At 37.3% G+C, this 26,978-nt stretch overlaps 1 protein-coding gene across 2 annotated transcripts in view; it reads right to left on the bottom strand.

Moving 5' to 3' along the window:
* The window catches only part of LIN7A (lin-7 homolog A, crumbs cell polarity complex component), a 46,318-nt gene that overhangs the window by 16,149 nt on the left and 3,191 nt on the right, over positions 1-26,978 (bottom strand). For both annotated transcript variants that reach the window (XM_071423362.1, XM_071423361.1), the window contains exon 2: positions 10,649-10,767. In XM_071423362.1, the coding sequence (XP_071279463.1) occupies positions 10,649-10,767 (119 nt within the window). The remainder of the gene's footprint in view (positions 1-10,648; positions 10,768-26,978) is intronic.

The raw sequence follows: 26,978 nt of genomic DNA, 5'->3' as shown, positions 1-26,978 counted from the left end.
CAGGCCAGGAGAATGCCCAATCTTGTGACTGGGAGAAGTTACAGAGAGAAGGTGCACTGGAGAGCTGCAACCTCTCCATGGTGGTACCTGTGAATCCTTTGTTTCTGAGAGCAAATGCCACCTGCAGCACAAATTGGTTGTGTCTCTCCCACTCTACTTTGTTTTCATAATTTTTGACTCCTTCACATTCTGTTTGGGATTTTTCCTTACACATAACCTCTTGCTTATATTTTCCATTCTTAATCCAACACATTTATGTCTGTGGAAAGGAATGCATTGGTTTGTATGCCTGGACAGACTCCCCTTGAGCTGTGCTTCAGCACTCAATTCAGATCAAGCTTGACCACATCAATGAGCAAGGCTTAAATGCTGCAAAGGTTAGAAGAGACCCTGGTAACCTCTTGTACCACATAAACCATGGAATCCTACCTGGTAATATTTTACACCAATCGCCATTTTTGCTTGAACTACAGACTTTCCAGAACTCAAGAGTTTTCAAAAGTTCTGCCCCTTATGGTAGGTTTTCTGAAATTTCAAACAGTATTTGCCCTTCTACAAAATTACCTACAAACAAATCTAATTATCCATCTAAGATGACACCTGAACAGATGATGACATAAAAAAAAGAAAACATGTCAAACACAACTGAAAGTGTGTATATTAGCAGCAAGGATGTATGCAGCTGACCCAGCCACATTTCCTCTTTCACAATTCCTTTTTCTTAATTACTCTTTTGTAATGACTATCTGAAATCTTACTCAAGCTCAAAACCAAAGCAGTGGAGCACTTCCATTCAGCCATAAACCTGTGGTAGCTCAATGAAAGTGGAAAATATCTAACGACAGTGTGTGAAGTTTTGTATCTCTTAAATATCAGATGGAATTTCTGGTTTTGCGCCTGTGTTCTGCTTCTTAAAAATTCATCTCGTGTGATAAGCATGCTTGGGAAAGCACATTTACATCTTTAAGAGCATGTTTTCTCCAGAACTATATATATACAGAGCTATAGCCTCTTGCTAAGATACTGTACTAAACACTGTGGTACACCATAGTCTAGAACAGTAGTTCCATTTGAAAGTTGAAAGTAGTTCCATTGGCAGTTGAAAGCAGGCTGATTTTCTCTCCTATCAATTTTGTTGACTCAAAAAATATTAACCTTGTGTTAATAGCTACTTTTATCTTTGGTAGTTAATTTAAAAATTGGGGAAGGGACTATTCTGAATGACTAAAAAGAAAGAGAATTTGGTAACTGTCTAAATAGCAGCGCTTGTGAGGGACAGACCCCCACGAAACCACTGGTTGTGGGAGAATGCCATGGATGCCATGCATACACACCACAACTTCAAGTTTAAAATAAACTTAGATTCTTCTTAAACAAGACTGTTTGAGCAAATGAATCACAAAAGCCCATTTTGTTATAGGACTATGACAGGTGTTTGAGTAATCCCAACAGAAGCAGAATTAGGCAATCTTACACCCAAGCTCACAGTGTATATTTTGTACATAATCCAGTCTGCCCCTCAGAGCAATGACGAATGTTCTTTTGTCAATGTCAACAGGACAAGTCAATAGGTACTTGTGAGTACAGAGAGCTTGAAATGGCTGGAAAGTTCATTTGAGAGGAAGGCACGTGATAGATTACTGTTCTTACTGGAAGCACTGACATGCCTGTATTACGTAAGTTGTTGCTTGCAGCTACTGAATTTCGGCAACTGAATTTGAAAAAGCTGCTTTGTGACAACTAGTCTGTATTAATGAGCTATTTATATCAGACAGAATGTGGTCATTCAAGGTTGCTGGCATTCTGAATATTTTTGCATGATAAGCTCTCATTACCCTTTGAGCAGTTACATGTTTGCATTGGAAAAAGCACTGGTGTCTATTTTCAAAACCAAACTTTGCATCATTTTCATAATTGTTGCATTGTTCCCTTTCCATGAAGTAACACAGCATGGATGTTGCCACATGATGCCATAGGGATGCTAACCCATTAAAAAGCACAAACCTGTAAATGAAATTCAGTCTTGTTGAACAACTTGAGGAGATGAGACAGTTTTAATTTCGGACCATGTGTAAGAAATATTATGAATGTTGGCTTTAGCGTTTTCATTGAGGATATTTTATATAAATGTTCCTTCTCTAGGGGATGGGGGCTATGGAGGAAACTAGGTCAGTTCTACCAAAGTGGAAAAACTGATCCGAATACTGATGCATTATTAAGCTGTCCTTAGGCAGTAGATAAAAAACAGCATGGGCCTGAGACATTGTTAAAAATAAATTAAGGATAATCACTATAAAGGTATAATATTTTAATTTAGGGTGTAATACTTCATGAAGGCTCAAGTTAAGAGTGGAATTTTTTCTTTTATTTTTTTGTGTGGAAAAAGGTGGTGTGCACTCTGATCTGACAGTATCTGTAGTGACCAAGTTCTGGTCCCTGAGCTCTTGCCATATGATTCTGAGTCTGTCCAAGAAACAACCCAACAGGGGTTACAGGCTGGGGCCAGAATCTCTTTCCTCCCTTATGTGTGAGCAGAAGTATGTAGCAGATGTACCCGAAAATGCACGCTGTCACATCCTCTGCACATATTGGGTGAGTCAATTGAAACACGCCTGGTGTTGCTGTTAGGATACACAAGACCTCTGTGTGCCCCCTCTTCCCTCCAATGTCAATTCTGTCTGGAGTCATCACTGACACTTTGAAGTCAGTAGGAAGTTGCTTAATACCCTTTTAAGTATAAGGAAAAATAGACTTTCATTTGCAAGTAAAAACTACTTATATGAGGAACAAGAGAAATATACTTCGATCATTTAGTTTATTTCCTATGTCTTGCACACTGTTCTATATTCTGCTCTAAGTCAATGGGAACTATGATCTGGCATCTTTAAAACAGTGTTACAGGTGTTGCAGAAACTGTATCCTTTGCAATCACTAAACCTTGGCAAAATACAGCCCTAAAAGTCTCTTCTGCTGTTTCTACTGCCATATACTGGGATAAAAAGAAATACCAACATGTGTGATTAGTTAATTCCCATAAGACCACTTGGAACTCACAGCCTATAATTTCCCACCCTCTTAGACTTCACTGCCAGTAACTTTTGAGTTCAAAAATACACCAAGCATTAATAAACACTAATACCCTCCACTTCATCAGTAAGTTTGTATATGCTGTTGAGGCTGACATAAGCAACAGCCATATTCCAAACTTTACCAGATTTGTCAAAACCTTGCCAAAATGAGCACCTGGATGAAACATGACATCATCATGCAGGCTCATCTCAAATGTTCCTATCAAGCTGAGAAGACAGGGGGAAGGAAGGAAACTACTGATGCTTCTTGTTTTAAAGGACAACAAAAATACAGATAAAATAGAATTTTACAATTTCTTTTCTTAAAACAATGGAGACTGAGCAGCATTTCTCAGGAGTCTTATCAGTGACATCAGTTAAGTGGCAGCAGAGGGATACTAAGGCTCCATCAAGGCAAAAAAAAAATGGTGCAGTGGCTTCCAACAATCTTTCACTTATTCACATTACTTGGTAGTTAAACTCGCTGCTGATTTCTCTCAAGAGGAAGAAGCAGGCTTGAGATGAACTGCAACAGAGGCTATTCTGTCTATTTTGAAGAGTTTTATGTAATCAAATAGGACACTGCAATAATAAACTAAAATGATAATGTGAGCAAACCAAAAAGATGCTGAGACGCACCACACATGTGCCAGTGGAATTGCCTTCCATAGCACATGCAGCTGCAGCTGTGTGCCAAAATAAGAACATCACCTGAGCACCACTCAGTTTTGGTAAATATGATACAGCCACCCAGATAAACTGTACAAGACATGTGATTGTTTCGAGTCTTGCAGGACTCTTGAAGCACTAAAGTATTTATTTATCTGTTGTAAAAGGCACAGTTACACAAGCAGAGCATAAGTATAATTAGATTTATAGCCAACAGCCAACTCTAAAAATTGATCTTTAATCAAAACCAGTGGGAGAAAGCATCCATTAAAGACCCATGATACAGTCTGGTCCCAGATTCTAGAGTAATCTATCTGTGAAATCTATGCATTTAGCTCTAGGCAGATAAAAAACCAGGTGACAACAGCAGCTGTTTTAAATCTCCTGCAGTGAAGTCATGAAAGTGGTAGGAACTTAGTAATTGCACAGACACTAAATAATGCCTTCTCTCAGATAATGCCTGGGCAGCTTGGTAAATTCATATAATTGCCATTAATGAAGGCCATCTGCTGAGTTACAAGGTAATCATTTCCAAAAGTTCTCATTCATGCCATCCATGGCTTGTGAGCAACAGAGTAATGCTTCATTGTTTTTCAAAACTGGAGTAATTTCTGATTACATTCACCCTAAAAAATGGCATATATTTTAACACAGTAGGGTAATTAAAACTGTGTGTACTGCTAACTTATGCTTTTCTGCTGAACTTCTTCAGTGCCTAATCCAGCATGGTGGCAACACAAAGAGCAGACAGCTCATCTTTAGAAATTGGATTTTTTTATTATCTAATAAACATACATTACAAATCCTTCTCTCAACTCATCATTGTGAGTACAGTACCTGCAACCAGGAGGCAGAAGGCAGAATTCTGTGAAACATGAATACATTGCTACTGTGCCATACCATCATATTTGAGACAAGCTAAGTAATGGCCTTTCCTCTCAGTGATGGAAGTACTCATTTAGTGGAAACTTATTATTTTATGTGGCTTTTCATCACTGGGACAGTGGAAATGAAAAAAGGATGGAAAGGCACAGTACAAAATTCTTGCAAATGCTATACAGCCCCAGAATTCAGGTAAACTGAACGGTTTGGCAGACATTATAATCTACTAATATCTAAAAAGAGATAACAAAACTTTACAATTAACATCCAGGAATACAAATTTTATTGAAACCTTACAAATAAATCAATGCATAAACCTGCAAAAATCTGAATTAAATTGGTGAATTTGCACAATTCCTACAATTCCTATTTGCTACAGCATGAGTCTTACTACTAAACTAATGGTGCAGTGATTCTGAATAAACTATCAGGAACACCAGAACAAAGTTATAACAAGGTATCAGATTAGCCTAAGGAGAACTCTGCTTCCCAGCCAGTCTAATGAGGCATCATGCTAGTACAACCACACTGTTTTTGTGACCTGAGGCAGAACTCTGAGCTGATAAATCTCTGTCACTTTACTCCTATGTGTTGTCCTATTGCCCTTTTGTTTACTAATTGCCTTATTAGTAAGTCCAGCATATTACTTCTGCTCAGTCTGACCAACACTCTGGTTTGCACGGGCAAATGCGACAGCAGGGGATCTTTAGATGTCAGGCTTCCTACTGAGCTTTAATCACAGTTCTGTGCTGTGAATTATAGCTGTAAGTCTTCTCAATACAATTTTTTTTCCAAGCTTGCATCTTATAATTGAAAAACTTCAAACGTTGGGCTTGCCCTGTGGAGATGACAGACTGACCAGAATTGTATTTCTCCTCATGTAACAAATATGCAGCTTTCAGCAAAAATAAAGCATGAAGACAGGGCAGAATTTGGACTTGGGGGCTTACCTTGGTGCCAGCTGAGAGAATTTGGCCTGCTGCACCTTCATTTTCATAAGGACTCATGAGGCAGAAAACAATGACATTCTGCTTTCAGAGACTAGGTCTGGGATGTGGAGTAACAGCATTATATTGCAAACTGAACAAATAAATTTTAAGATTATTGAAACACAATGAAAACAGGTATTTAAATGACTCCTACATTAAAATCTTAATAATTGAATAAAAGAATAAATGAGGATTTTTGCCTGAGTCCTGCTAATATCCAGATTGTTATATTCAGTACAGCCCTGTAAAAATGGAGTATACAACCACACTAGGACATTTGAAGTGAATGAACATCTAAGGGTTCCAGCCAGCCTTCTGTTCTCACACATGGCATCACTGTATAGTACCACCAGATTCAGTTTTCACCACCCAGCAGCCTTCTTCTGGTCCCTTAATATTTGCAAAGCCATTTATCAGGGTTAATAATGGAAAGCATGTGTGGGCAGCTTGAGGAAATGACCAGATAAAAAAACATTGCACCTCAGCAGCACTGGGATTCTGGGCGTTCAGATCACGAAGGCATGGAAATGAAACTAGTAATTAAAGGAAATAATTCCAAAATACTGACTAGGCTTATTAAACTATCCTACCTAATATATAATGAAACTATGATTTTAATACTATACAGCATGTGCAAGTATATCTCTAAAGTAACTAGGGAGCATCAGGAGCTCATGAAAAATATGGGTCAGTATTCTGCCATTGCCATTTTTATGCCTGTAAGTCAAGAAAGGTCTTTAAATGTCCAGGATGCTCTGTTTATATTTTATAGCAAGCTTAAAAAAGTTTTAAACTACTGACATAGGAACTAAACTATTTTCAAAGACAACATGCTTTCCCAATGACTAATTTCATACAAGATGAACAAGATTAGAGTACTTTGTCCTCCTTCATCAGTGACTGAATCCTACAGATTTGCTTTTCTGTGATGACGTGATATTTTGGTGGAAGTCATAACAATATAAAATAATGGTTACTTTTGTGTGTCTGGTTGCCACACCACATTTTTATTTGATTCATTTTGGCATTGATTCACCATAGGTATTTCCTAGTCAGATCTTATTTCAAACAATATCCACAAAGTAAAACTTAAGCTTTAACCTTGAAATAAAAAATTGAGTAGCAAAGGCAAGCTGGGAGAAAAACTAAATACACCTGAATATTACATATTTAACACACAGAAATGGAAATCAGGGAATCAATCTGAAAGAAAACTTTGCTCAGGAGATTCAAGTGTTTATTAAACTGTACGGTTATTCTCCTGGTTCTTGACCACCAATTTTCAGGTTTTAGCAGTAAATGAAATTCACATAGCTGCTAAGGCATGTCACATTTTTTTGTTGATGATCCATGATGTTTTGCTCAGCTTTTTATTCTATCATATGTGTCCACAGGTCCATAGGGTTTCTTGCCAGACCAGAAATTTACCTTATCTTACAGTTCTTACAACTTCTTTTTGCTGACTTACAACAATTAAAGTAACTTTATCAGTTAGGTTGTCTAGCTTTATGTTGCATACGAATGTAACTTCTCAGTAGCTCAATTGCATTCCCTTTCAAAGCACTTTATTTATTCCAGTAACCTCTTGGAAATCAGATGACTATAACATAGCAACAGCTTTAAATAAACAGCAAAAACATTTAGAAGGGTAAAGGACTTAATGGTATAATGGAAAAGATTTGTGCAAGTTTTATCAGATGACAAAACCATAGAAGACTAATTAATCTTCATGTAGCTAGGGAGCTTTTAAAAGAAGTAATTTTAAAACAAAATTAAATTTTTTTCCAAACTGACTTTTGGTATGATCAGACTTTGGTTAACTTGTTTTCTGGTCTAGGGGTATACAGGTGAAAAGGAAATACTTAGGCCATTATACACTTCAATTATTTCCATTATTTTCAGAGCTAATCCATATTCCTGCCTAGTGCCAGACAGAATATTTCAGTTGGTGGCACTTATATTTAGCTAAGTGAGAACCATTAATCACCATTTCCTAACACAGCATCCTTGAAAAATGCTGAAGTACTTCTATTTAAATTTCATTCACTCAGTCACTATAAAAAAATATTTCTATGGAATATTAGTGTAGGGATTTGAAATTTGATTTACTAAATAAATTCCCATAAATACAATTAATTGCAGCCATTAGATAGATTCCTACACATTAGATTGGAATGTATGCCATCTAATATCATATCTCATACCTTTAAAGGTTAATGGGTCATGAAAGTAACCTCCTGCTTCCGTAGTTACTTCTACTTGTAGAACAGACAAGACACATTTAGTTAGTACAGTGCATATTGCATTTCATCTTTGGTCCTTTCACCTGCCCTCAGCCCAACGCTGAGTTTCTCTGGGACTTATTGTAACAATCAAACTCACTGGACAGTTAAGTTTCCATAATTTCTTGGACTGGAAAATGAGAATTTTTATTTTACGAAATTCCTCCACTATGGTGTTTATAGGACTACCAAAGGCAGCCTTAGTCTCTTTTACTAGATTTTCTGATGAAAGAAAATAAGGCTCAGATCTTGCATTATAGAATGAACACAGCACACTGCAGATCTGAATATCTGCATATATATAAAAAGCAGCCTCTTTCAGAATTTGCATACTAACACAAAGCCTTTCTCCTCATCCCATTTTGATTACTCCTACCTGCAGCTCACACCCGGTCTGCTTCACTCCCACTTTTCTCATTATTTCCAACTGGCTGCTGTGCATTCTCTTGTAATGTCAACAACTTTTCTCCTCTAAGTCTGTGTAGGCGCTAATAAAGAAAATTAAAATCTAGTCACCACGCTCTCACATCTTGCACTAAGGTAAGAAAAGATAAACAATTGGATAGAGCATTTGTAGAGAAATTTCTGTGCAGCCTTTGCTATCTCAAACGCAAACACACTCAGAAAAATCTGTGCTGTTCAATAAATTCCAGTGTACATGAAGGACAGACAAGAAGGGCATCCCTGATTAATGACACAACGCAGCTCAGATACCCTCCCAGTCCCTCTTGCAGTGCTTGGAGATGGCTGACAATGTAATGTGACCAAAATATTCCATGCTTTTATAATCTTTTTTTATATAGAAGCAATTATTTTCTAAGTTTTCAAACAGCTCTTCAACTGGCAGAAAAAAAGAGTTACAGTCTTAATATCTGCCAAGAACTTAATGTAGATGAAAAGAGCAGCCACATGTAGAACAACCTTAAGTACTCACAATGTACATATGTCAATCCTCCCACTCTCCCTAAATGAAAAGATTTATTATTGGGCCTTTTATATTTGAATATTTTTTCCTAAAAGAAGATTTATACATGTATCAGAGAATGGTACAAATTTTTTGGGTGTAGAAATTTTGTTCTCTGCTAGTGATATGTTAGAAAGATGATATATAAACTTAATAAGAAATACATTTTTTTGTTTATGAAGCTGGCAGAACTGTTTATTCATCAACACTCAATTCTTGTGTAACAACTATCTCCAGTCACATGCAGATTGTCTTTACACAATACTCTGTAAAGTTCTTTTGTACCACTGAGATGATTTTGTCAAGATCTACTTTCAGTTCATTGAACTGAGAAAGCATTTTTCTAAGCCAGCTTCCTTGTTCTTAAATTTTGCTTCTGCTAAAACTGTTTTCTTGAGACTAATAGAAATTTGTTTAAGATTTCACTGATGATGCTGCAAAGACTCAAAGCTGCCTTTAACAATTGGAGTACCAGGCTCTGCTATCTGAAGAAAACCCAAACAATCCCACAACTTTTCTATGTTCTGTAGTTACTTAAAGAAGCATTTAGTTTGCTTAAATGAAATGACTAGTCAGAATGTCAGCTTTTTTTTTTTTTGAGGGTACACAGTGCCATTATTATTGTCAGGGAACACTATTTATTATTTATTGTCAGGGAACACTGTTCCCTTCAAAAAGTCTTGAAAACTGCAATTTAATTAGGTGGAAGCCTCTCTCTGATTCTAACACTGAAGAATATATTCCATAAAAGAAAGTGTGTGTTCCATTTTGCTTATTAAACTGATGTCTGCTCATCTCTTTTTTCCTTTCATCCACTCAGCAGTCCACTCAATCAATCTGCTCCTGTTGCTTAGTTATCAGGAGCTCAGTTTTGCTACCATTGAGGGAACATGAGATTCCCCATTGATTTCATCAATGGATGATTAGTTCCAGGCAGTAGACAGACAAACTAAAACAGAAGTTCTTACAGGTGTTCTAAAAAGATGTTGCCTTCATTAGGACATTTAGAACTGCTTCTGTTCGGCAGGCTGAGTCTCCTTGGTTTAGTAGGTAAAATATCTGACACAATGTTGTATTAAGCCATGTTTTCTTTATAAACTTCCAACAGAAATGTTTGTTGTTTAACTGCTTTAAAGATACTGCTTGTATGCATGTAGAACAGTGGTGCATCTTCTCTAGGTTGACTTGAAGAAAACAATTACTATTCATTCATCTATCTACTGTTGGGCAGAGCTTAGGAAGGCACTGACCAGAGTTGGTAGTGGAATGATCACAGTTCTTAGCAGTATGACAAGAATTTCTGACATGAGGAGCAAAGCCCACTGGGACCCAACCACTGATTTCCAAGGTAAGATTCCTGTCAGCTCAGTTAACTTCAGCCTTGCCCCTTTTGGCTGTCACTGCATTCTGATTTTATCAGCACCTCCCTATCACACACCTGAGCTCAAAGGAGAGGCATTCAACCTTGCACTGACCTAGACTGGCATGACCCCATATCCCAGCATAGTGCTGTACAGCCTACCACAGATGCTCAAACAATGAGAGCAGAATACTAAAGTACTAATTAATCACCCTTTCTCCTCAGCAAGGCTGATTGCCTCAGCCCTGATGTCTTGCTGATGCAATTGTTCTGTGCGTGCTTTTCAGTGACTTCCATGCTCTGCACAGTAGCAGGCAGCTACAGACACATCTCACATCTATCATCCTTTATACAAATAGCACTGAAAGGCAAATATGCTTTTCTGTACCGAGGAATGTTAGTCTGAGAAATAACTATAAATCTCAAATTCATACCTCTCTGATAGCTGTACAAAACTCACTCTGTAACACCTTCTTTAGAGACTGTAGCTTGTGTACCGGTACTTCTCCAGATTCCTGCAGTTTCTCCAGTAACTCAATTGCTCTTGCAACATCTGAGTAGGGAAAACAAAAGACATACAGGTCAGTATAAACATTGTCTAATAAATGACTAAAAAGGGCACACTGTCATTTTAAATTTAAAATCAGTTTTACCTACACATACTGTATTAGTCTTGTGTCATACCAGACTTTGCTAAGCAACAAACACTGCTGTTGAGAGATCCAAATCACAAAGTACGGACAAACCATGCACGTACACGTACAACAGACAGAGAGAGGTTCAGTCTTAGCAGCAAACAATCTTTGGAACAAAGGTACAATTCAAAGTGGCTAATCTGTACTAGAACTAAAATATTTCTTACTTTCTGCGTAAGAGAAAATGGCACAGCAGAAACATAGGGTTTGTTTTCAGAAAATCTGAAAAAAATGAAGCTGTCTTTATGTAAGCACCCTCAGGATGACGATGCCCAAGAAAAAATATTTGATCTTTTCTTCTTATAAATCTAAATAACAACTAATAAAGTTTTGTAGAGGCAGGTAAAGTCTTCTCTGGAAGAATGGGAAGTCTACTAGAGAAGAGTAAATCTAACCCTCTTTTCTAGGTCTCCAAAGACCTGATCTACTACAGAGAACCAGTATGACCCAAAGAAAAATGGAGAAGTATGTGAAACAGTGTTTTTGGTGGCCTGACTTCTCCTTAAGCACCTCGCTATTGTCAAGGGAAATAACAAAGTGTCTCTGAAGAGCGGTCTAGAGGGCTTAAGCCATATTGAATCGTGAGTGGGATTCTAGTCCAGCTGAACAGTACCAGTACCATCACTTAGAGTTTTTCTCTTTAACACTAGTTTCTAATTTACACAGCTATTACCAAAATACCTCAAAAAAAAGCCCAAATCAACCTATAAGATGCTCAACAATCCTTAATGGCTGGGGACACAGAGCCATAAGGAATAGTGGCTGGTGTTATGGAGAGTAGCCTACTCAAGCAAGGAACACACTGTCTTACATTATGAGTGAACTGAGCAAAACACACCCTGCTCAGTCTTCAGCATGACAGAGCTTAAGCAGAGGGGATTTTCTCCTCTACCACTTCATGGCTGCCTTCCAGCTTTGCCTTTAAGTTTGCCAGTAGAGTTGAACCTGGCAATGCTGCCATCTTGACTCTGTGACCATTTTTACATCTTCTTGTGTCTTTTGCATAGCCACCAGAGCCACTACTGGCCAGTAACACCACTCTGCTAAACACAGGTCTGTATCCCAGTGCAGAAATTAATGCATAGTATTTAATGATATAATACTATTTGAGGCATTTTAATTCTGTGTTTTAAGTGCAGAAAAAAAAAACAAACAAAAAACACTTCTCCCTTCAACCACACAAGTCCAGAATTCCTACAATGTCTAGAAGCAAACTTATATAATTCTCCCTTCTGATGACAAAGATTGTACTGTTCGTGACTGGGAGATTATCCTAACTGAAACAGTTCTTACAATCCTTGGCTTGTAACTGAGCTATACTGACCAGATGTCTGATGCAACAAAGACATGAGAAATCTCCTGGAAATAGAAAAAACACATGACAGTGGATGAGATGCAATAGGAAAAAAAAATCATAATAATAAATTTGTGTTTATAAGAAAAACATTATTATCCACTGCATCAATTTCTCTTTTCCACTGGAAAAGAGTAGATGACATCTTGAAAAATTTACAATTTAATTAAAAGAGGCAGGCAGCTAGTCAGCATGGTAGCTGCTGCCTTAGTAGGTTAACAAACACCTAAACATTTCTCAAGCTTTCTTAGAGGCCTCTGCCAAAAGACAGTTCAAATTATGAGAGGAAGCGTGGCAGGAAGCACAGTGTTTCTTTCAGGAGGATGATCACTTAGTGGGCTGTAGCTTGCATGGCAGAGCAGTCTTGGAGCTCATAAACTTTCAGATGAAACTAACCTGACCCTGCATTCAACAACTGCACCTGAGCTTTTGCTCCAGGGAGAGCTTCAGAGCTACTGGGCACCCAGTCCATGTTACCAGATCACTGCTGTATCAGGCAAAATATCTCTAAAACACTTATGGAAGTAATGACCAGAAAGCTAAAAGGAGATCTAGGATAGTAAGACCATGGAAATCAAGAAAAAATTAGATTCTAGAGAGAAGAATATGACTGATAAGAGCTAATTCATCAAAGAAGATGGTTTTAAGATTTAAGTATTTGATAAGATTTAAATATCTTGATACATTTGTATCAAGAACCATTTCAATAGAGTGCAAAAAATGACAAAACATTAAGTATAATGGAATCACAGAATCATTTAGGTTGGAAACCTAACATGAAAATCTGAAAATTTTTGATGTTCTCAGTAATAACAATGTTGTTACAATGATTTTTAACAAAGCTATTGAATGATTTGCCTTGGAATTTTCTTTATCTGCCACACAAGACTTGTAGCTAGTTAAGTACTGAATCCACACTCCCCAGTTATTACTACTAGTTGGTGTAAACTGATATATCAGACAGCACAAAGTAATTGTATGATTTATTCTGAAGAAGCTTCAACAGCCTACCATAATAGATCAGATAAAGCCTCTGTAATTCATGCTATACACGACAGCTATTGACATAATCTAAATCAGACTGGGATCTTATCCAGTCCAGTTCAGGTAAGTTTTGGACTGTCTTTGCCTCTCAGCAGGTATAGCTTAAAAGATAATGCCAGAGATGGCAGATTGGTTGCTGTTTTGAAGTGTCATCACCACACCTGAGAGTTTTGGGAAACAGCCCACATTTCCAAAGTCCTGAAAAAAACTATATTAAATGAGAAATTTGTAATGATTGGAAGGAAACATAAAAAGCTTTAGGTACATTAATCAATCTAAAAGAGTTAAGTACAGGTCTAAACATTTCCCTAGGGCATAGCTCAGACTCTAGAGGATAATTAATCACTTTTAAAGTGATGAGTGTTACAATACAAATGATAAATTCATCTTCTGGTTGAACAGTCTAGCATGAGTGTTGACTATGTAGCCTCATAGGCAAAACTGGACACTAAGTTGTCATTTGCCAATACTAGATTACTTAACTTTCTGACTCAGAATGACTGGAGGTAAATAAAGCAGAATATCCCCAAAGCATTCTGATTTTTCACACCTCTAAATTCATTCATCATGCTAAAATACACGAATGCCAATGCCCAAGTTCTTGCTTTGATTTATTATTCACCCATCCATTAACAATAAGCAGTCTTCTTTCTCTTGTCACCAATAGGCCCATAGTTTGCTCAATTTGGCAATGACTTGTGGGATATTGCTCACAGAAGAGGGAACAGTATATAAATTACAGGAAGAAAATGAGGCACATATTTAGGGCCAAAGCTGTTGGTTATCAGCTGATGCTTTGTCAAGGGCAAAATATAACACTTTGCGCAAAAAAGACAACTTTGAGCCAGCTAAAAATGTAAAAATGTGAGTGTATAAAATATGACCTCATGAAATAGACTGTATTTCCTTCCATTAATAACTTTGAAGGGGAAACTTTAGGACAGGTTATAAAGTGAATTTTAGCAGTGTACAAGAGCTTAAGTGATGCACAGGCTTCTTCCTGATGGTCCTCTCAAGGTGAGCTCCAGCTAAAACTGGAGTAAGTCGTGCTCAAAGAAGTGATATGACTGGCAATGAGTAACACTTTAAAGTTACATTAAATAAAGCATATAGCAGGGAATCTGCCCCAGTTGAAATCAATTAGAGAGTACTGTCATATATTTGACAAATACTGCTAGGATAATTTTCTTGTCTCAATCCATCTTTGCTTTTAAATCTAACTAGTTTTGCTTGTAAATGCTATCACCGATGATTTGTTCTTAAATACCATTTTCTTACATAGTTGTGTGTTGCCACATTTCTCCTCACAGAGAAAAGCAAGGCAATCTTCCCAATAATATTTCTGGGATTCACATACTCTGAACCTCAGAGAATGATCAAAATAATTCTTATCTCATTTGCCGTGCCTGTGTTTGTGCAAAAGTAGAGTGCAATATGGAGATTGTTTACCCAAAGTGATGGTGTTTTGTTTCCTTGGCCAAGCGTGCGTGTGTGTGTTGGGACTGTTGGCTGACAGTCATGAGATTCTGTGCAGTGGAGTGCAGTGGAATGCTTGGCAGATTCAGTTTAGATGTAATGTAATATAATGTAATACAATATAGAATAATATAGTATAATAAAGTAATTAATTAGCTTTCTGATTAGATGGAGTCCTCCTCTTCATTCCTCCTGGATGTCGAGGGCAAAAATATCTACTATAGTTGTGAAAAGGACAAATGGATGAAAAGAGTATGTGTGAACTTACATAGATATACGTTTAAAAAATTATTGGAATTATGTTAAAACTAGTTACTTTTTATCTCTGCGTGTTTCCTTTGACCTCTCTTGAGCAAAGAAACTTATTTTTGAAAAGGATTGTTTTGTGTACTCTCACACATTTTCCAAAATATGAACTCCATTATATTAACATGCAACTTGTGCTGATGTGGTTATTGTCATTTCCCCCATTCATCTCTCACAAATTGGTAGGAATTGACTGATGATGCAGGTAGAATTACTCCTTTGTGTTCTATGATATATACATCTTAAAAGGAATATGCACTTATTTCCCCCCCCCCCCCCCCGCTAACTAAATCAAATTCTAAGCACACTTTTAATTTTTTGTTTTCTCATACACATGCACAATTCCTCTCTCTCCCATTCTGCTTAACATTCATTCCTCTTTTTTTTTTTCTCATCATCATGCTTGCCTACAGCCTTTCAGGAAATAATACTCTTTCAGTGTGGTGGGTCACATTATCAGTGGAACACAGAGAAGGCAGGGGGCTGTGGGTGGATGGAATGTATTTTATCAAGTGCACTCATCAGAAGAAAAGCATGACTCAGAAAAAAAAAATACTCATTTCAAGTGTTCTTTCTGTATTTTCATTTGAATGATGGTCCACTTGCACTGCTAGCAGGACACAAGCAGAAGATTACTATACAAACCCTTGGAGAAACCACTAGAACCTGGAAGTAGCAGGATACCATACTGCAATACAAGTGGAACATTGTATAGATCATTTATACATATATATACAGCTGAGTGCAGTTGAAAAAAAAAGGTCATCTGGCTTAGTTATCTCTTTGTTCTGTTCTATATGGTTTTCACTTGCTGGCTTTTGTTCACTTGCACTGTAGACTGATGGCTTTTATTTACTAGACATTTAAAAAGCAAATGCTTTTTCTAATACAGTTTTTACAACTTGAAAGTAAATTACGAATACACAGAATGAATCCTAGCTGGTCTGAACTTGGTGCTCTTTCACATAACCACTAAAATTGAGTAGACCAGGCTTTAGTATTCTCTGAAAGTTGTCAAGGCTGAGGTTTTACTCTGGTAGATTTTGTGCAGGGTTTATATTTGTTTCAGTTTAGTCAGGTTGAAAATGATTGAGAAAAATATAGCAAATTATTTTAAATGTGTCCTATTTAATACCTGAATGACTCTTGGAAAAGAAGGTATGTGCATGTCTTATACTGCAAAATGATCTACCAAAATAAGTGTCTATATAACCTTCCTTTTTGTGCTAGTCTATGAGAGAATTGGTCTGCAATCTTTAAAATAAATATATTATCCTTTGACTTAAGAGAATATTAGGCAGTTAAATAGTAGCTGCAATGCCATGTAATATCAGTTTGGGTCAAAACAATAATCATACAGAAACACAGCATTTCTTTACTCTGGTAAGTACTCTAGAATTAAGTTTTTGGGCTGTTCCCAAAGCCAAAATATTGTGACCTCTTGTACTATCAAGGTATTAGAGAACAGGTTTCTCATCTTCTTGAGGTCTTTCTATGCCTCATTCCTTTTAATTCTGGGGACTATCACTGCATTACTATGCTGGTTACTAGGAAAAGTAAATGTGCTGCACAAACACCAGCCTTTGGCTCCTCACTGAGGTAAAACATCACTGCAAACTGACAGCAGGTACACTGGGTAAGTCTGTAAAATATTCACTAGCTTCACCATGGCATTACAGAATAATAATCCTGGAAATTTGCAAGCTCTGTTCTGTTCTGCCTGAAGACCTTTAATCAAGCTGAAGGTTGAACTTGCATGACATAAAAAGTCCTTATAATTGTCAGTAGTTTTTCATACCTCTAATACTTGCATTCAGGTTCTGTTATTCCTTAAAGCTCATGAGAATACATTCCAGAATTCTTAATGCTATTCTGTCAACTTTTTAACATAATTCCACAGGCCTACACAGGATGCTTTATTATATTTAGCAATCTTCTGCAAACACTATCAAATGACAGCAGGTAATCAATGGTTCAGAAATCAAAATTTGGTGGTGATTAGCAAAGTTCACTCATAATTCATAGCCAACAGCCCTAGTACATTGTATCAAAGTATTTATGTAACTTCATGGTTAAAGCACCAGCTTTGGAAAAATTTCAGTGTCTATCTCTGGAAAATATTCTGTATTACTAGAGTTCTGCTGTCAGCCACTGGTTTATACAACACAGCAAATCTTACTCTTATGATACCAGACTGTCCAACATGCTTCCATTCACCGCTTTTGTGTCTCTCTATCAGCACAGTGCTCTCCTAAATTCAGAGGTCCTTCCATTAACTTAATATATTTATTTAGTCTAATCTGGAGAGTTCAGAAATGTTGAGGGAAAAAGCAGCCTTTTTTCTCATTTAAATTGATATGTTTATCTTGCCCTAAATTTCATGCTAATCAGTAAGCGTAAAGATGTACTTCACCATGGTAAATTACACTTGATGTACAGGGAGCAATGAGCTAAACTGTTAGAAAACAGCAATATTATTTAACACTTCATAGTGTGTATCTGTAAGGTCTATTCAAATTAATAAGAATAAGCAAGATTAAACAAGAATAATACTACCAGTGTTTTCACACTCTGGTGTAGATGATATGGGTAGCAGTTACAGGTTTAGTGCATTGTCACTTTACAGTCCTACAGTTAAACATTACTATGAATAGATGAATAAAAATAACAAAAAGCAACCATACAGGGCTCTCATGACTCATCTTCTGGAGAGGGTTTCAGTGCTGCACTTTTGACGTAGACATGGACAGCTCAGCGACTCACCCTCAAATGTTGTCACAGTCAATGGGGAAGAACAGACACTTTGAGGCTACAATTCATCTGACCTACTTTACATGAAATGAATCATACTCTGGAGTGCCTTGCCCCTTTGTTGACTATAAAGGGAGACTAGATGATTACCTCAGATGTAAATGCCTGCATCCTACATATCAGACATCTACATCAGTGTGATGAAACCCACTCTTACTGTCCAGATATATAGAGAAAGACTCATGCAAATTTATCTCCCTGTGGTCCAGGAGACATCATACCTCAGAATAGTTACATTTGACAACAGAAGTGTCATTACAAGGCAGGCCGATGTGGTTTTGATTTAAAGCTTTTTAAAATGCCCTAACTGATTATTTTATGGTGTTTTTTTTCTTCTTAATGTATGAGAAAAAATCAGGAACTCACGAGCTACAACTGAGTATATGTCTGTCTGTCTGTCTGATATTGTCTGATGTAAGATGACTGTCCTCAAAAACATTAATGGCATATCCCCATGAGTTTCTACATACGTTCCCCCATTGCCTGGGACATTGGTGCCTCACTATCATCATGTCACCATACCAATACCATTAATGTCACCATTTTCTCTGGCTACTCATCAAACTTTGTTTTAGTCTGTATGTTTGAGCTGTGTTCAGATTCTGTTTGGCTCTACCTTCTCAGGCATACCAGAGGCATGCAGGCTCTCTGCTTCAGTCTGTTTGTCAGACACAGAGCCTCTGATGCAACTGTTGCACAACCCAGGGCAGTGTTATACACCAGTATATACTTTTTCCAGCAGTTTTTCCAGCAGCTTTGGCAGCAACACCTGAATAAGACAGGCTGGTCTGAGACATCTGAGATGTTTTGCAAAGCAGCTCATAGAAAGGACACAGTTTATTTGCAGGGAAAGCAGTGCCATCTGCGATCACGGACAGCAAACTGTCTTGAGACCCCCCAGTCAAGCATCCTCAACACCATGAAAGCTGTTCAGTGAAAGCTTTCAGATACTTCAGTCACTTTAGCTGGTTTGGGCAAACACTGAAATGATGACATTTCATACAAAGTGCTCCTGCATACTCTGCTTAGCTCATTCAAATACAACATTCAAAAGATTCCCTTAAATGAAAAAATATGCTCTCTGTGTTCTCTGAACCTTACAATATCTACAACGTCTTAAGAAATCTTGCCCTGCTTCTTACTCTACTAATTTTGACTAGGTGACTTCTGTTCATGTCCTCCTTTTGTAGCCTTAACCAAGCATGAAAGCCAACTTTGGGAACTGTATTTGCTTTACTTTGGTCAATCTTCACAGCACATTCATTACTGTACACAGACCAAGTCCAATTTTTTCCTTGAAGCCTTCACATGACTAATGTAAGTCACAGGAGCATCTTTGCCAGCAATTTCAGATTTGATTTGCTTGTGCATGTGTGAGATTGACCTGTAGAGTACCTAGAACTATTAAGAGTTCAACAGCTACTTAGAGAAAGTGTCATGACACTGTCACATTTCCAGTGCTGATTTTTAAATAAATAATAATGAATCATACGACAGTAAACCAAAAAATTAACAGATAATTCAGGATAATTTCAATAAGATTAGTTTCGCTGGCTTAATTCAAGGCCTGAAGAGCAATAATGCAATTAGAATTTTCAAAGATGAGCATTTAAAATGAACCTTAAAGCCTAATAATTTTTAAACACTGATATAATTTTTCTTCTTCCAAATTATTAGCTTCATTGCAATTTCTAAAGCAATCAGGATGAGGAGGTGCATAAATATGAGTTTGAAAATTTTCAGCAGAAGATTTTGCCATCTGTGAGAAAGATGAAATTACAGCTACAAAAACCCTTTACATTTGACAACACCCACTGCATTGTATAGAAGACATTGAACATAGCATCAGTGTAAAAACAAGATACCAAATTATCCTTTAAGAGAAAAGATCAAAACATAAAGCTGAAAGCAAAGAACAGAAGAGCATTGAAAACTATGGTATTTTCTAAGGCAGTACTTATGATTTTTTTCCCTAAATTAGCTGTAGAGAAGAGGGAAAGGAAGATAAGAGTACTTTTTTTTAAAAGGTAAAATCTCTTCCCTTCATATGTAGTTTTGACTTCATAATGTCTCATCATACCTGCTCTTTGTGATCATAACTGTGATTTATAGTTAGCCACTCACTAAGGAACAAAAACAGTTGGAGAGATGATTTTGATCCTTTCTTTTTTGACTAGGTATGGTTGGCTACAAATGTGTTACAAAAAGACAACAGTTTTTCTTAAAGTTTATTTTGTATTCAAGTAAGAATATATTATTTATATAAGGAATATACAAGCCTTTATTATTTAACACTTGTTTCTTGCAGGAAGCAGGGTATTCTGTATTTTCCCCACTTTGTGTTATTTAAATTCTCAATCCTTCTGTAAGCATTTATTTAAAAAATAGAGATCACGGGTGTTTAAGGCAGTTATTTACCTACACAGGACAAGGTAAATTATGTCCTCTCCGACTTTTTGAAACTGTGAAATAACAAAAAAAAATCCTTTTAAGGAAAACTATAACTTACTGAGAAAGTCAGTATGATGAATACACCCAGGCTAAATTCATTAAGTTCCTACAAGCTGAACTATGTGAAAGCAAGGAAACTGCCTGATGCCTTCTGTAGCAATAAACATCAGGTAAAGTGATGCCTTGATAACTTCACCAGCCTCTCTTCTTCTTTTGATCACATCACTTGAACTTGTAGGGTCAGTTCTGCATTGGCAGACACCACTCAGAATGCTGGCATGAAGCTCCTTTAAACACTATACAAAAGCACCCTGGACACTTGGCTGGAACAGCAAATGTAAACACTTTAGAGGTTCTGATCCCAGATTAGAAGAAAATAAAGGGTTGATACATTAACATAACCTGAGGACTTGAACATAATATTTACTTTAGTGTTTTAAACCTCAAGTATATAGAGGGAAAAAGTTCAAATCAGTGAAGGAATTGAAAATTTGACTAAGCTAGAAGCAGAAAACAAATTATTACAATGAATAAGCTAGCCTGAACAAAGAAAAACAGAAGGAAAAAAGAAGATACTTTCCTCTTATCTAAAATCCATTCTCTTGGTCCCCTGCCTAAGCAAAATTAAGTATTTATACAAACTGCATGAGCATCACGAAACAAAACTATTGGCATATGGGCAACCTTGTGCCTTTCCCACACTTCTGCTTCCAGTGTGTGTTTTTAGTTGGCATCACAGAGATTTCTGTTGGCAGGGAAGAGACAGGAAGAGGAAAAAAAAAGGACCCAACAGGTGTCTCACAAAGGGAGGTAGGGTTAACCTAGGGATGCTAATTCTCCTTCACAACAGGCATTGTGTTTGAGCCAAAGCAGTAACTCTCACTTTTTCCCTGCTCGTATGTCATTACTAGAGTCTCCCGCTGCCTCCCCTCAGTTCTTATCTCTCCAGCTAATCTTAGCCTTAAATCTCTTCATGTGATTACCAGAAAGATGAGAAAGATGGCTGTGGGCTACTGGCAAGTGTACATAGTGACAATACAAATTGTCACTTGAAGTCTAGAATCAGAATTTTGTCTTCTATTTTTCTACATGGTATGAGAGTTTAATGAGACAGTAGTGAAAATACGTAATTTGTGCAAAACAATGGATGCAACACAATAATTACATACACGTTTAACACTTTAGTTGTAGGTTTAGGTAATGAGAGTTAATATTCTGTCTTAAATTTTAATGATATTGCTTTTTGCAGATTGAATCTCTTTGGTACTTGGTTACATCCTAGTAATTTCTCAGGAAAGGAAAAAAACCCAGTTCTTTCTAAATGTGTAGGTGAAAACTGGTAACAGCAAGAAGAAAGTGATATAAATAAAATCCTTTGTTAATAAACCCCTGCAAAATGAGGCAGTACAGATTCACTGCTGGCAGATTTCAACAACTGATCACTGTTAGCTTTCAACTTTGAAACAAATATGATCTTCGAAGAAAGCTGTGACTGTTGGACTGCTGCAGCAATTTACGAACAAAACCTTGAAACAGAAAACCCATGTGAAACAGAGCTTATTGTCACCTTTGCAGTTCTGTTGCTTGGTGTCCTACATGTTGAATGATCCCAAGAATTGAAACAGGAGTACCAGAACTCCTCTCAGGTTCCAGCTTGATTTTCCAAGGTATCTACCTAAGATAGGAGGGGCACATGTAATTCTACAGTAGGATGCAAAAGGTGCTATCTAGGAACTCCATAGCTATTACTATCACGTTACAAGACTGTCAGGCTACAGAGGAGATCAGACACATAACCACCCATTTTACCAATGACTGCTTCATAGATTTGAAAGCCACCACGCCCTCTCAAGTTTCTCCGGTCTGTCTCTGTGTAACAAAGAACAGCTATACTATCTTTTTCTACTGTGCTGATTCACTAAGTACTGTTTCACAAAAACACAGTTGCCAAGTCTATTGAAAAGTGAAGAGATGATGATATACCCATTTCTGAGGGCTAGGATTGCTGCTGATGGCCACAGTTATCCACCTAATCTGTTTCAAGTACATTCTTCCCTAATGCTCAACTGATTGTAGAGGAATTGATTCCTTAAGGTCTAGGAGATTTAGTTTTTCAGGAGACATGCTTGAAATAGAAAAATTAAAGAGTTAGTGGATGCGAAGGATTAGTGATTAAACATGGGCTTTTATCAAAAAGAACTAGTAAAATGTAATTTTGGCTCAGGAGAAATAAATTAAGAGCCTATTTTCAGAAAACTCTTTCTTCTACAATTATTCCCGTTTGAACAGAAACAAAATCAATGCTTTGATGCTCTGTGTATTCATGGATACTTCATTGTTCCATCTTTTAAAAAATAAAGAACAATCATCCTCTGATCTCTTCTTGAGATATGGTATTCTAATAAAGATTTTTTTATCTCTTTTTTTGTAATCAAGATTTTTTAATCTCTTTTTTCTTACAATTATTAGTAAAGTAGCAGTAGGGTAACAACACATTATGAGAAGCTGTGTGCATTTCCTGGTATCTTAGCTAAGTTGCATTTGAGAAATTTGAGGTTTATTTAACCACTCCCTTTTGGACGCTGGTAAAACAAGTTCTCAAATATATACATACATCTCCCTCTTTATTTAACATCTCTAAGATCCATGCTTGTGGTTTATACACTCAGGAAGACATTTTTATTATATGTAAATGTGTGTATATGTAAAAATTATCAATCAAATCTTCTCATCTGAATAGAGAATTAACAGTTCAAAGTTTCTCATTCAGAGGCTGACTCTTCAGCAAATGTCACAAAAGAAGATTAAGCTGACTGAGATTAACTTTGAAAACGCCTGAATTTACACATACATGTATAATTAATATTTTTATGATTTATTTTTGTTTTTCTTCATGTAATTCATAGCACATTAGTAAATATTACTTTTAAAAATGTCAAAAATGCATAATGTAGAACAAGTATTTTGTTTGTCTGCCTTCCATGTGATGGAAGGCAGACTCACAAATTTAGAGTTATGTGCTTCAAAACACTATCTGACCTAGCTTGGTTTCCTCTTCAATCCTTCTTTCTCATTATTTGTGCTTCTAACAAGTAACTGGAATTAATAATTTTACTTAATTCATATTTCAAATTCTATTGCATTAAACTTCAAGAACAGTATTTTGTATCCAAATAACACAGGTCAGACAAAAACTTTTACTTATATGTTTTGCACTTGCATGAGCGTCCTCTATGTTAAGGAGAAATGGGAATGTACAGATCCTGAAACTGCAAACTCAAAGGACAAATAATCCTCCACAAAAAGCTGATGACTTCACCTGTTACATTTTTCAAAAGCTTTCTTTTTGGTAACAACACCAGAGAAGTTCAATTCAAGCAATAGGATGGAATTAAGAAAATTGTTTATTTACAGCTACATCAAAAGATTAATACATTTTTCTGAAGTTATAAAAATGTCTCTCAGACATCAGTGTGTATGACCTAGCACAGGGATGTTATCTAGAAAATAAATTCTCTTTTTCAACATTATCTATAAATAGAGAGTATACATTTGCAACATAGAAAATAGTATCCCTCATGCCTTCTAACCACTAATACTCTTGCAGCCTGTTGCAAATGGTGAATTCTGCAGGTTCTTGTCATAGCAGGTGCTCTTAGAGGGGTCAAAAGCAGGATACACACGAGTCCACTGTACCATTTTTCTCTATGGAGGATAAATTCAGATGGGCTAAAATGATTCATTCACTGCTACCATGTCCAAAGAACACTTTCATCTGGGGAGAGCAGGAAGAATTCAAGGTCCCTGCAGTGCCATCGGTTTTGAAGGTGCCTCACAAACCTGTCCTGACAGCACATCCATCTTCTGCAGATTCTGCCTTCTTATCGGTTAGGTGTTTCTGAAGGAAACATGACTGACAATTTAGGGTTTCCTCCCCCTCTACAATTCACAAAGGTGACTTAATGTTAAAAGCTGCCATGAGTTCTCTAGCAGATGTTTCCATCTCCCTGCGTACAGGCGCAGCTCCCAGTTCCCATGTCACTGTGCACCACTCTGGGATGAAGGACAAGGCCCTGCCTACAAGGGGAAGTCCAGCCTAAAAGATGTGCTCCTGTGGATGCCCAGTGCCTCAGGCATATCCCACCTTGCAAAGAGCTCCCATGTGCCCCAGCACCTCTTCAGATGAGGACTCTACAGAGACATTTAAGCTGCACATGTGTATTACATTTTAAACCCATGTATTTTTACACCACTCGTGAACATCAGAGGTGACATGTATTTGTTTCCATGACATAACAGAGGGTATTTGCTTCCACTCAGCTCTAGAGCTCCAGGTGGCACAGCTGAACTACACACCTAAGTATCCAATGCTTTAACTGTACAGATTCTCATAAAGTGTCCCAATCAACACCCACAAACCACTGTCTCAATTCACTTACCTTAATCCATCCTTTCAGAAAAATGGATTAAAAAAAAATCAAATAAATGGTAACATTGAAGTAAAAAAAACCTAAGCATTTTAGCCTGAAACTAGAGTTGTCCCTTTTTTTTCTGTCCCTATAAACAATAGACTTTTTTTTTTTTCTTGGAAGAATGAATTTGGTTATTTAAATGTCCTCAGTTGGCACATCAAGAGGAGAAATGTTAGACTTGAAGTGTGTGGCACTTGCAGAAGGATTTTTCAATTTTAGCATGCTAGGCTGACGAGCAAGAGAAGACATTCCCATGACAGACAGGCAGCCAGGCAGGGAACAGCACATCACTTAGCACTGCTCCACATGGCTTCACCCTGTGCAAAAGAGATCTGGCTTTATGCTGCTCCCCTGTCAAGGACTTTATTTCACACTTGATGAATCTGATTTTCTCTTCCTGATGAGTATGTTTTATCTTTTTTCCAAGATAATATACATTATAATAATATATGCACAGCCTGATGCAACTTATGTTGGATACAATTTCTGTTCTATATGGGCACAGATGGGGAAGAAATCCCCAATTATGTAGGCTATGAGGATGTAGTGGGAAGAAAAATGACAAGAAGAGATGAAGAGAAAGGAAGGAGGAGTACTCTAGCAAGCACCTATGTACATTAATGGCCAGGTGCCATCCACTACCACATCTGTAATTTGTCTAACAGCTGATGACAATTCCAAGCTCATTCATATTCTTATTTCTTGTCGCTGAACATGGTGCTTTATAATGGATTTTCAGGAACTTTTGGGACACCCACTCCACTGGAAAAGTATCTGCTTGAATTCATAAAAAGAAACGGAACTCAGTTATGCATTACAGCCAAAACCAAGAAATCTTTCCATTTCCAAGGATGTATTTGAAATCAAGAGAAATTTGCTAATCAATAGCCAATAGCTATGACCTTGCTATGAAACTTCACAGGGATTAAGGTACCAGCACTCTATATTCAGTCTACTCAAATTTCTTCTTTTACCCTCAGTCATATTAAGAAGTGAAACCATCAGTGACATGAATAGTAACTATTTAGGGAAAAACATAGTAGGATATGCATTATTAAAAAAAGGCAGTTAAATGTCCCCCTTCATATGAAAAGATATTTCCTTGTTCTTGATCAGGAGGTGGTCTTTGTATAGGGTAGTCGTGTATTTTCAAAAACAAGAATGCACCCTTTTAAAGCTGCCATTTTCATGATCCTATTCAGAGGAACTGGGACTGAGATTTTGCAGCAGTTTGAGAAAAACTGAGCAATTTGGTCAGTTATCTTTTGAAGAAGATTTTCATCTTGTGAGGAAGAATACAAACAAAATTTGAATTAAGGTTTATGAAAAATATGTCAGACATTTAGTCAAATAAAAAAGTTCAGATAGAGAGGAACATCTATAATGCATAGCTAGAAAGATGCCTCCTTCCATTTGCAGCCTTCCTTATGACCACTCCTTAAATGTGTGCCAAGGGAAGCACAGAAATCTATTCCCTTCTAACATATTTCCAAGAGGGCAATGGTACTTCTAGAAAATGCTTTCATCAGGCTGTGCTAAAATAGTCTAAGTGATCCCATCCACAACAAGCTTGCTTTAATTCCTCATTGCTTAGAACGTGTACCTGCAGCATGCAGGAACTCACAGGAGGTCTTCCTACAACCATGAGGAGGCTAAAGATGGCTGGGGAAGATGACATTGCACTTGGAGACAAGCAGAACATTGTTGCTGGATCTGTATGCAGCACTTGAGACAGTGTCACGCTGGTGAGGTGCTGAGAGTCACTGGACAGCAAAACCCAGGGTTAGAGCAGGAAATTGGGTTGCTGAACAGTGAAAATGGATTAAGATTAAGGACAACACACAGAGGAATGGAGTTAACTGCACCAGGGCTTTGAGAAGAGCAAGGCAACAGAAGGCAGCATGCAAGGGAGACCTGGGGTGTAAGATATTTGCAATAAAGGTAGGAAGGGAGCACTTTCTCCAAGAGACGACGACTCACTTGGCTGTTGGAAGACACCCAGCAGGCAGTTTCCTCTCCCAAAGCTCCCAAATGCTGGGGCCACCTTCCCCTAAGTGGTACCACTCCTCACTACAATGCCTTAGGTTTCCCTCCTGAAACAGTTGCTGATTTCTTCCCCTCCTCCCAATAGAGCACCACGCAAAGGTCAGGCAAA

Source organism: Agelaius tricolor, unplaced genomic scaffold, assembly GCF_023055355.1.
Source record: "Agelaius tricolor isolate 1412-34295 unplaced genomic scaffold, bAgeTri1.0.p SCAF_3, whole genome shotgun sequence".
Lineage (NCBI taxonomy): Eukaryota > Metazoa > Chordata > Aves > Passeriformes > Icteridae > Agelaius > Agelaius tricolor.
The sequence above is the reverse complement of the archived record's forward strand: the minus strand, read 5'-3'. Positions and strand labels throughout refer to the sequence as shown.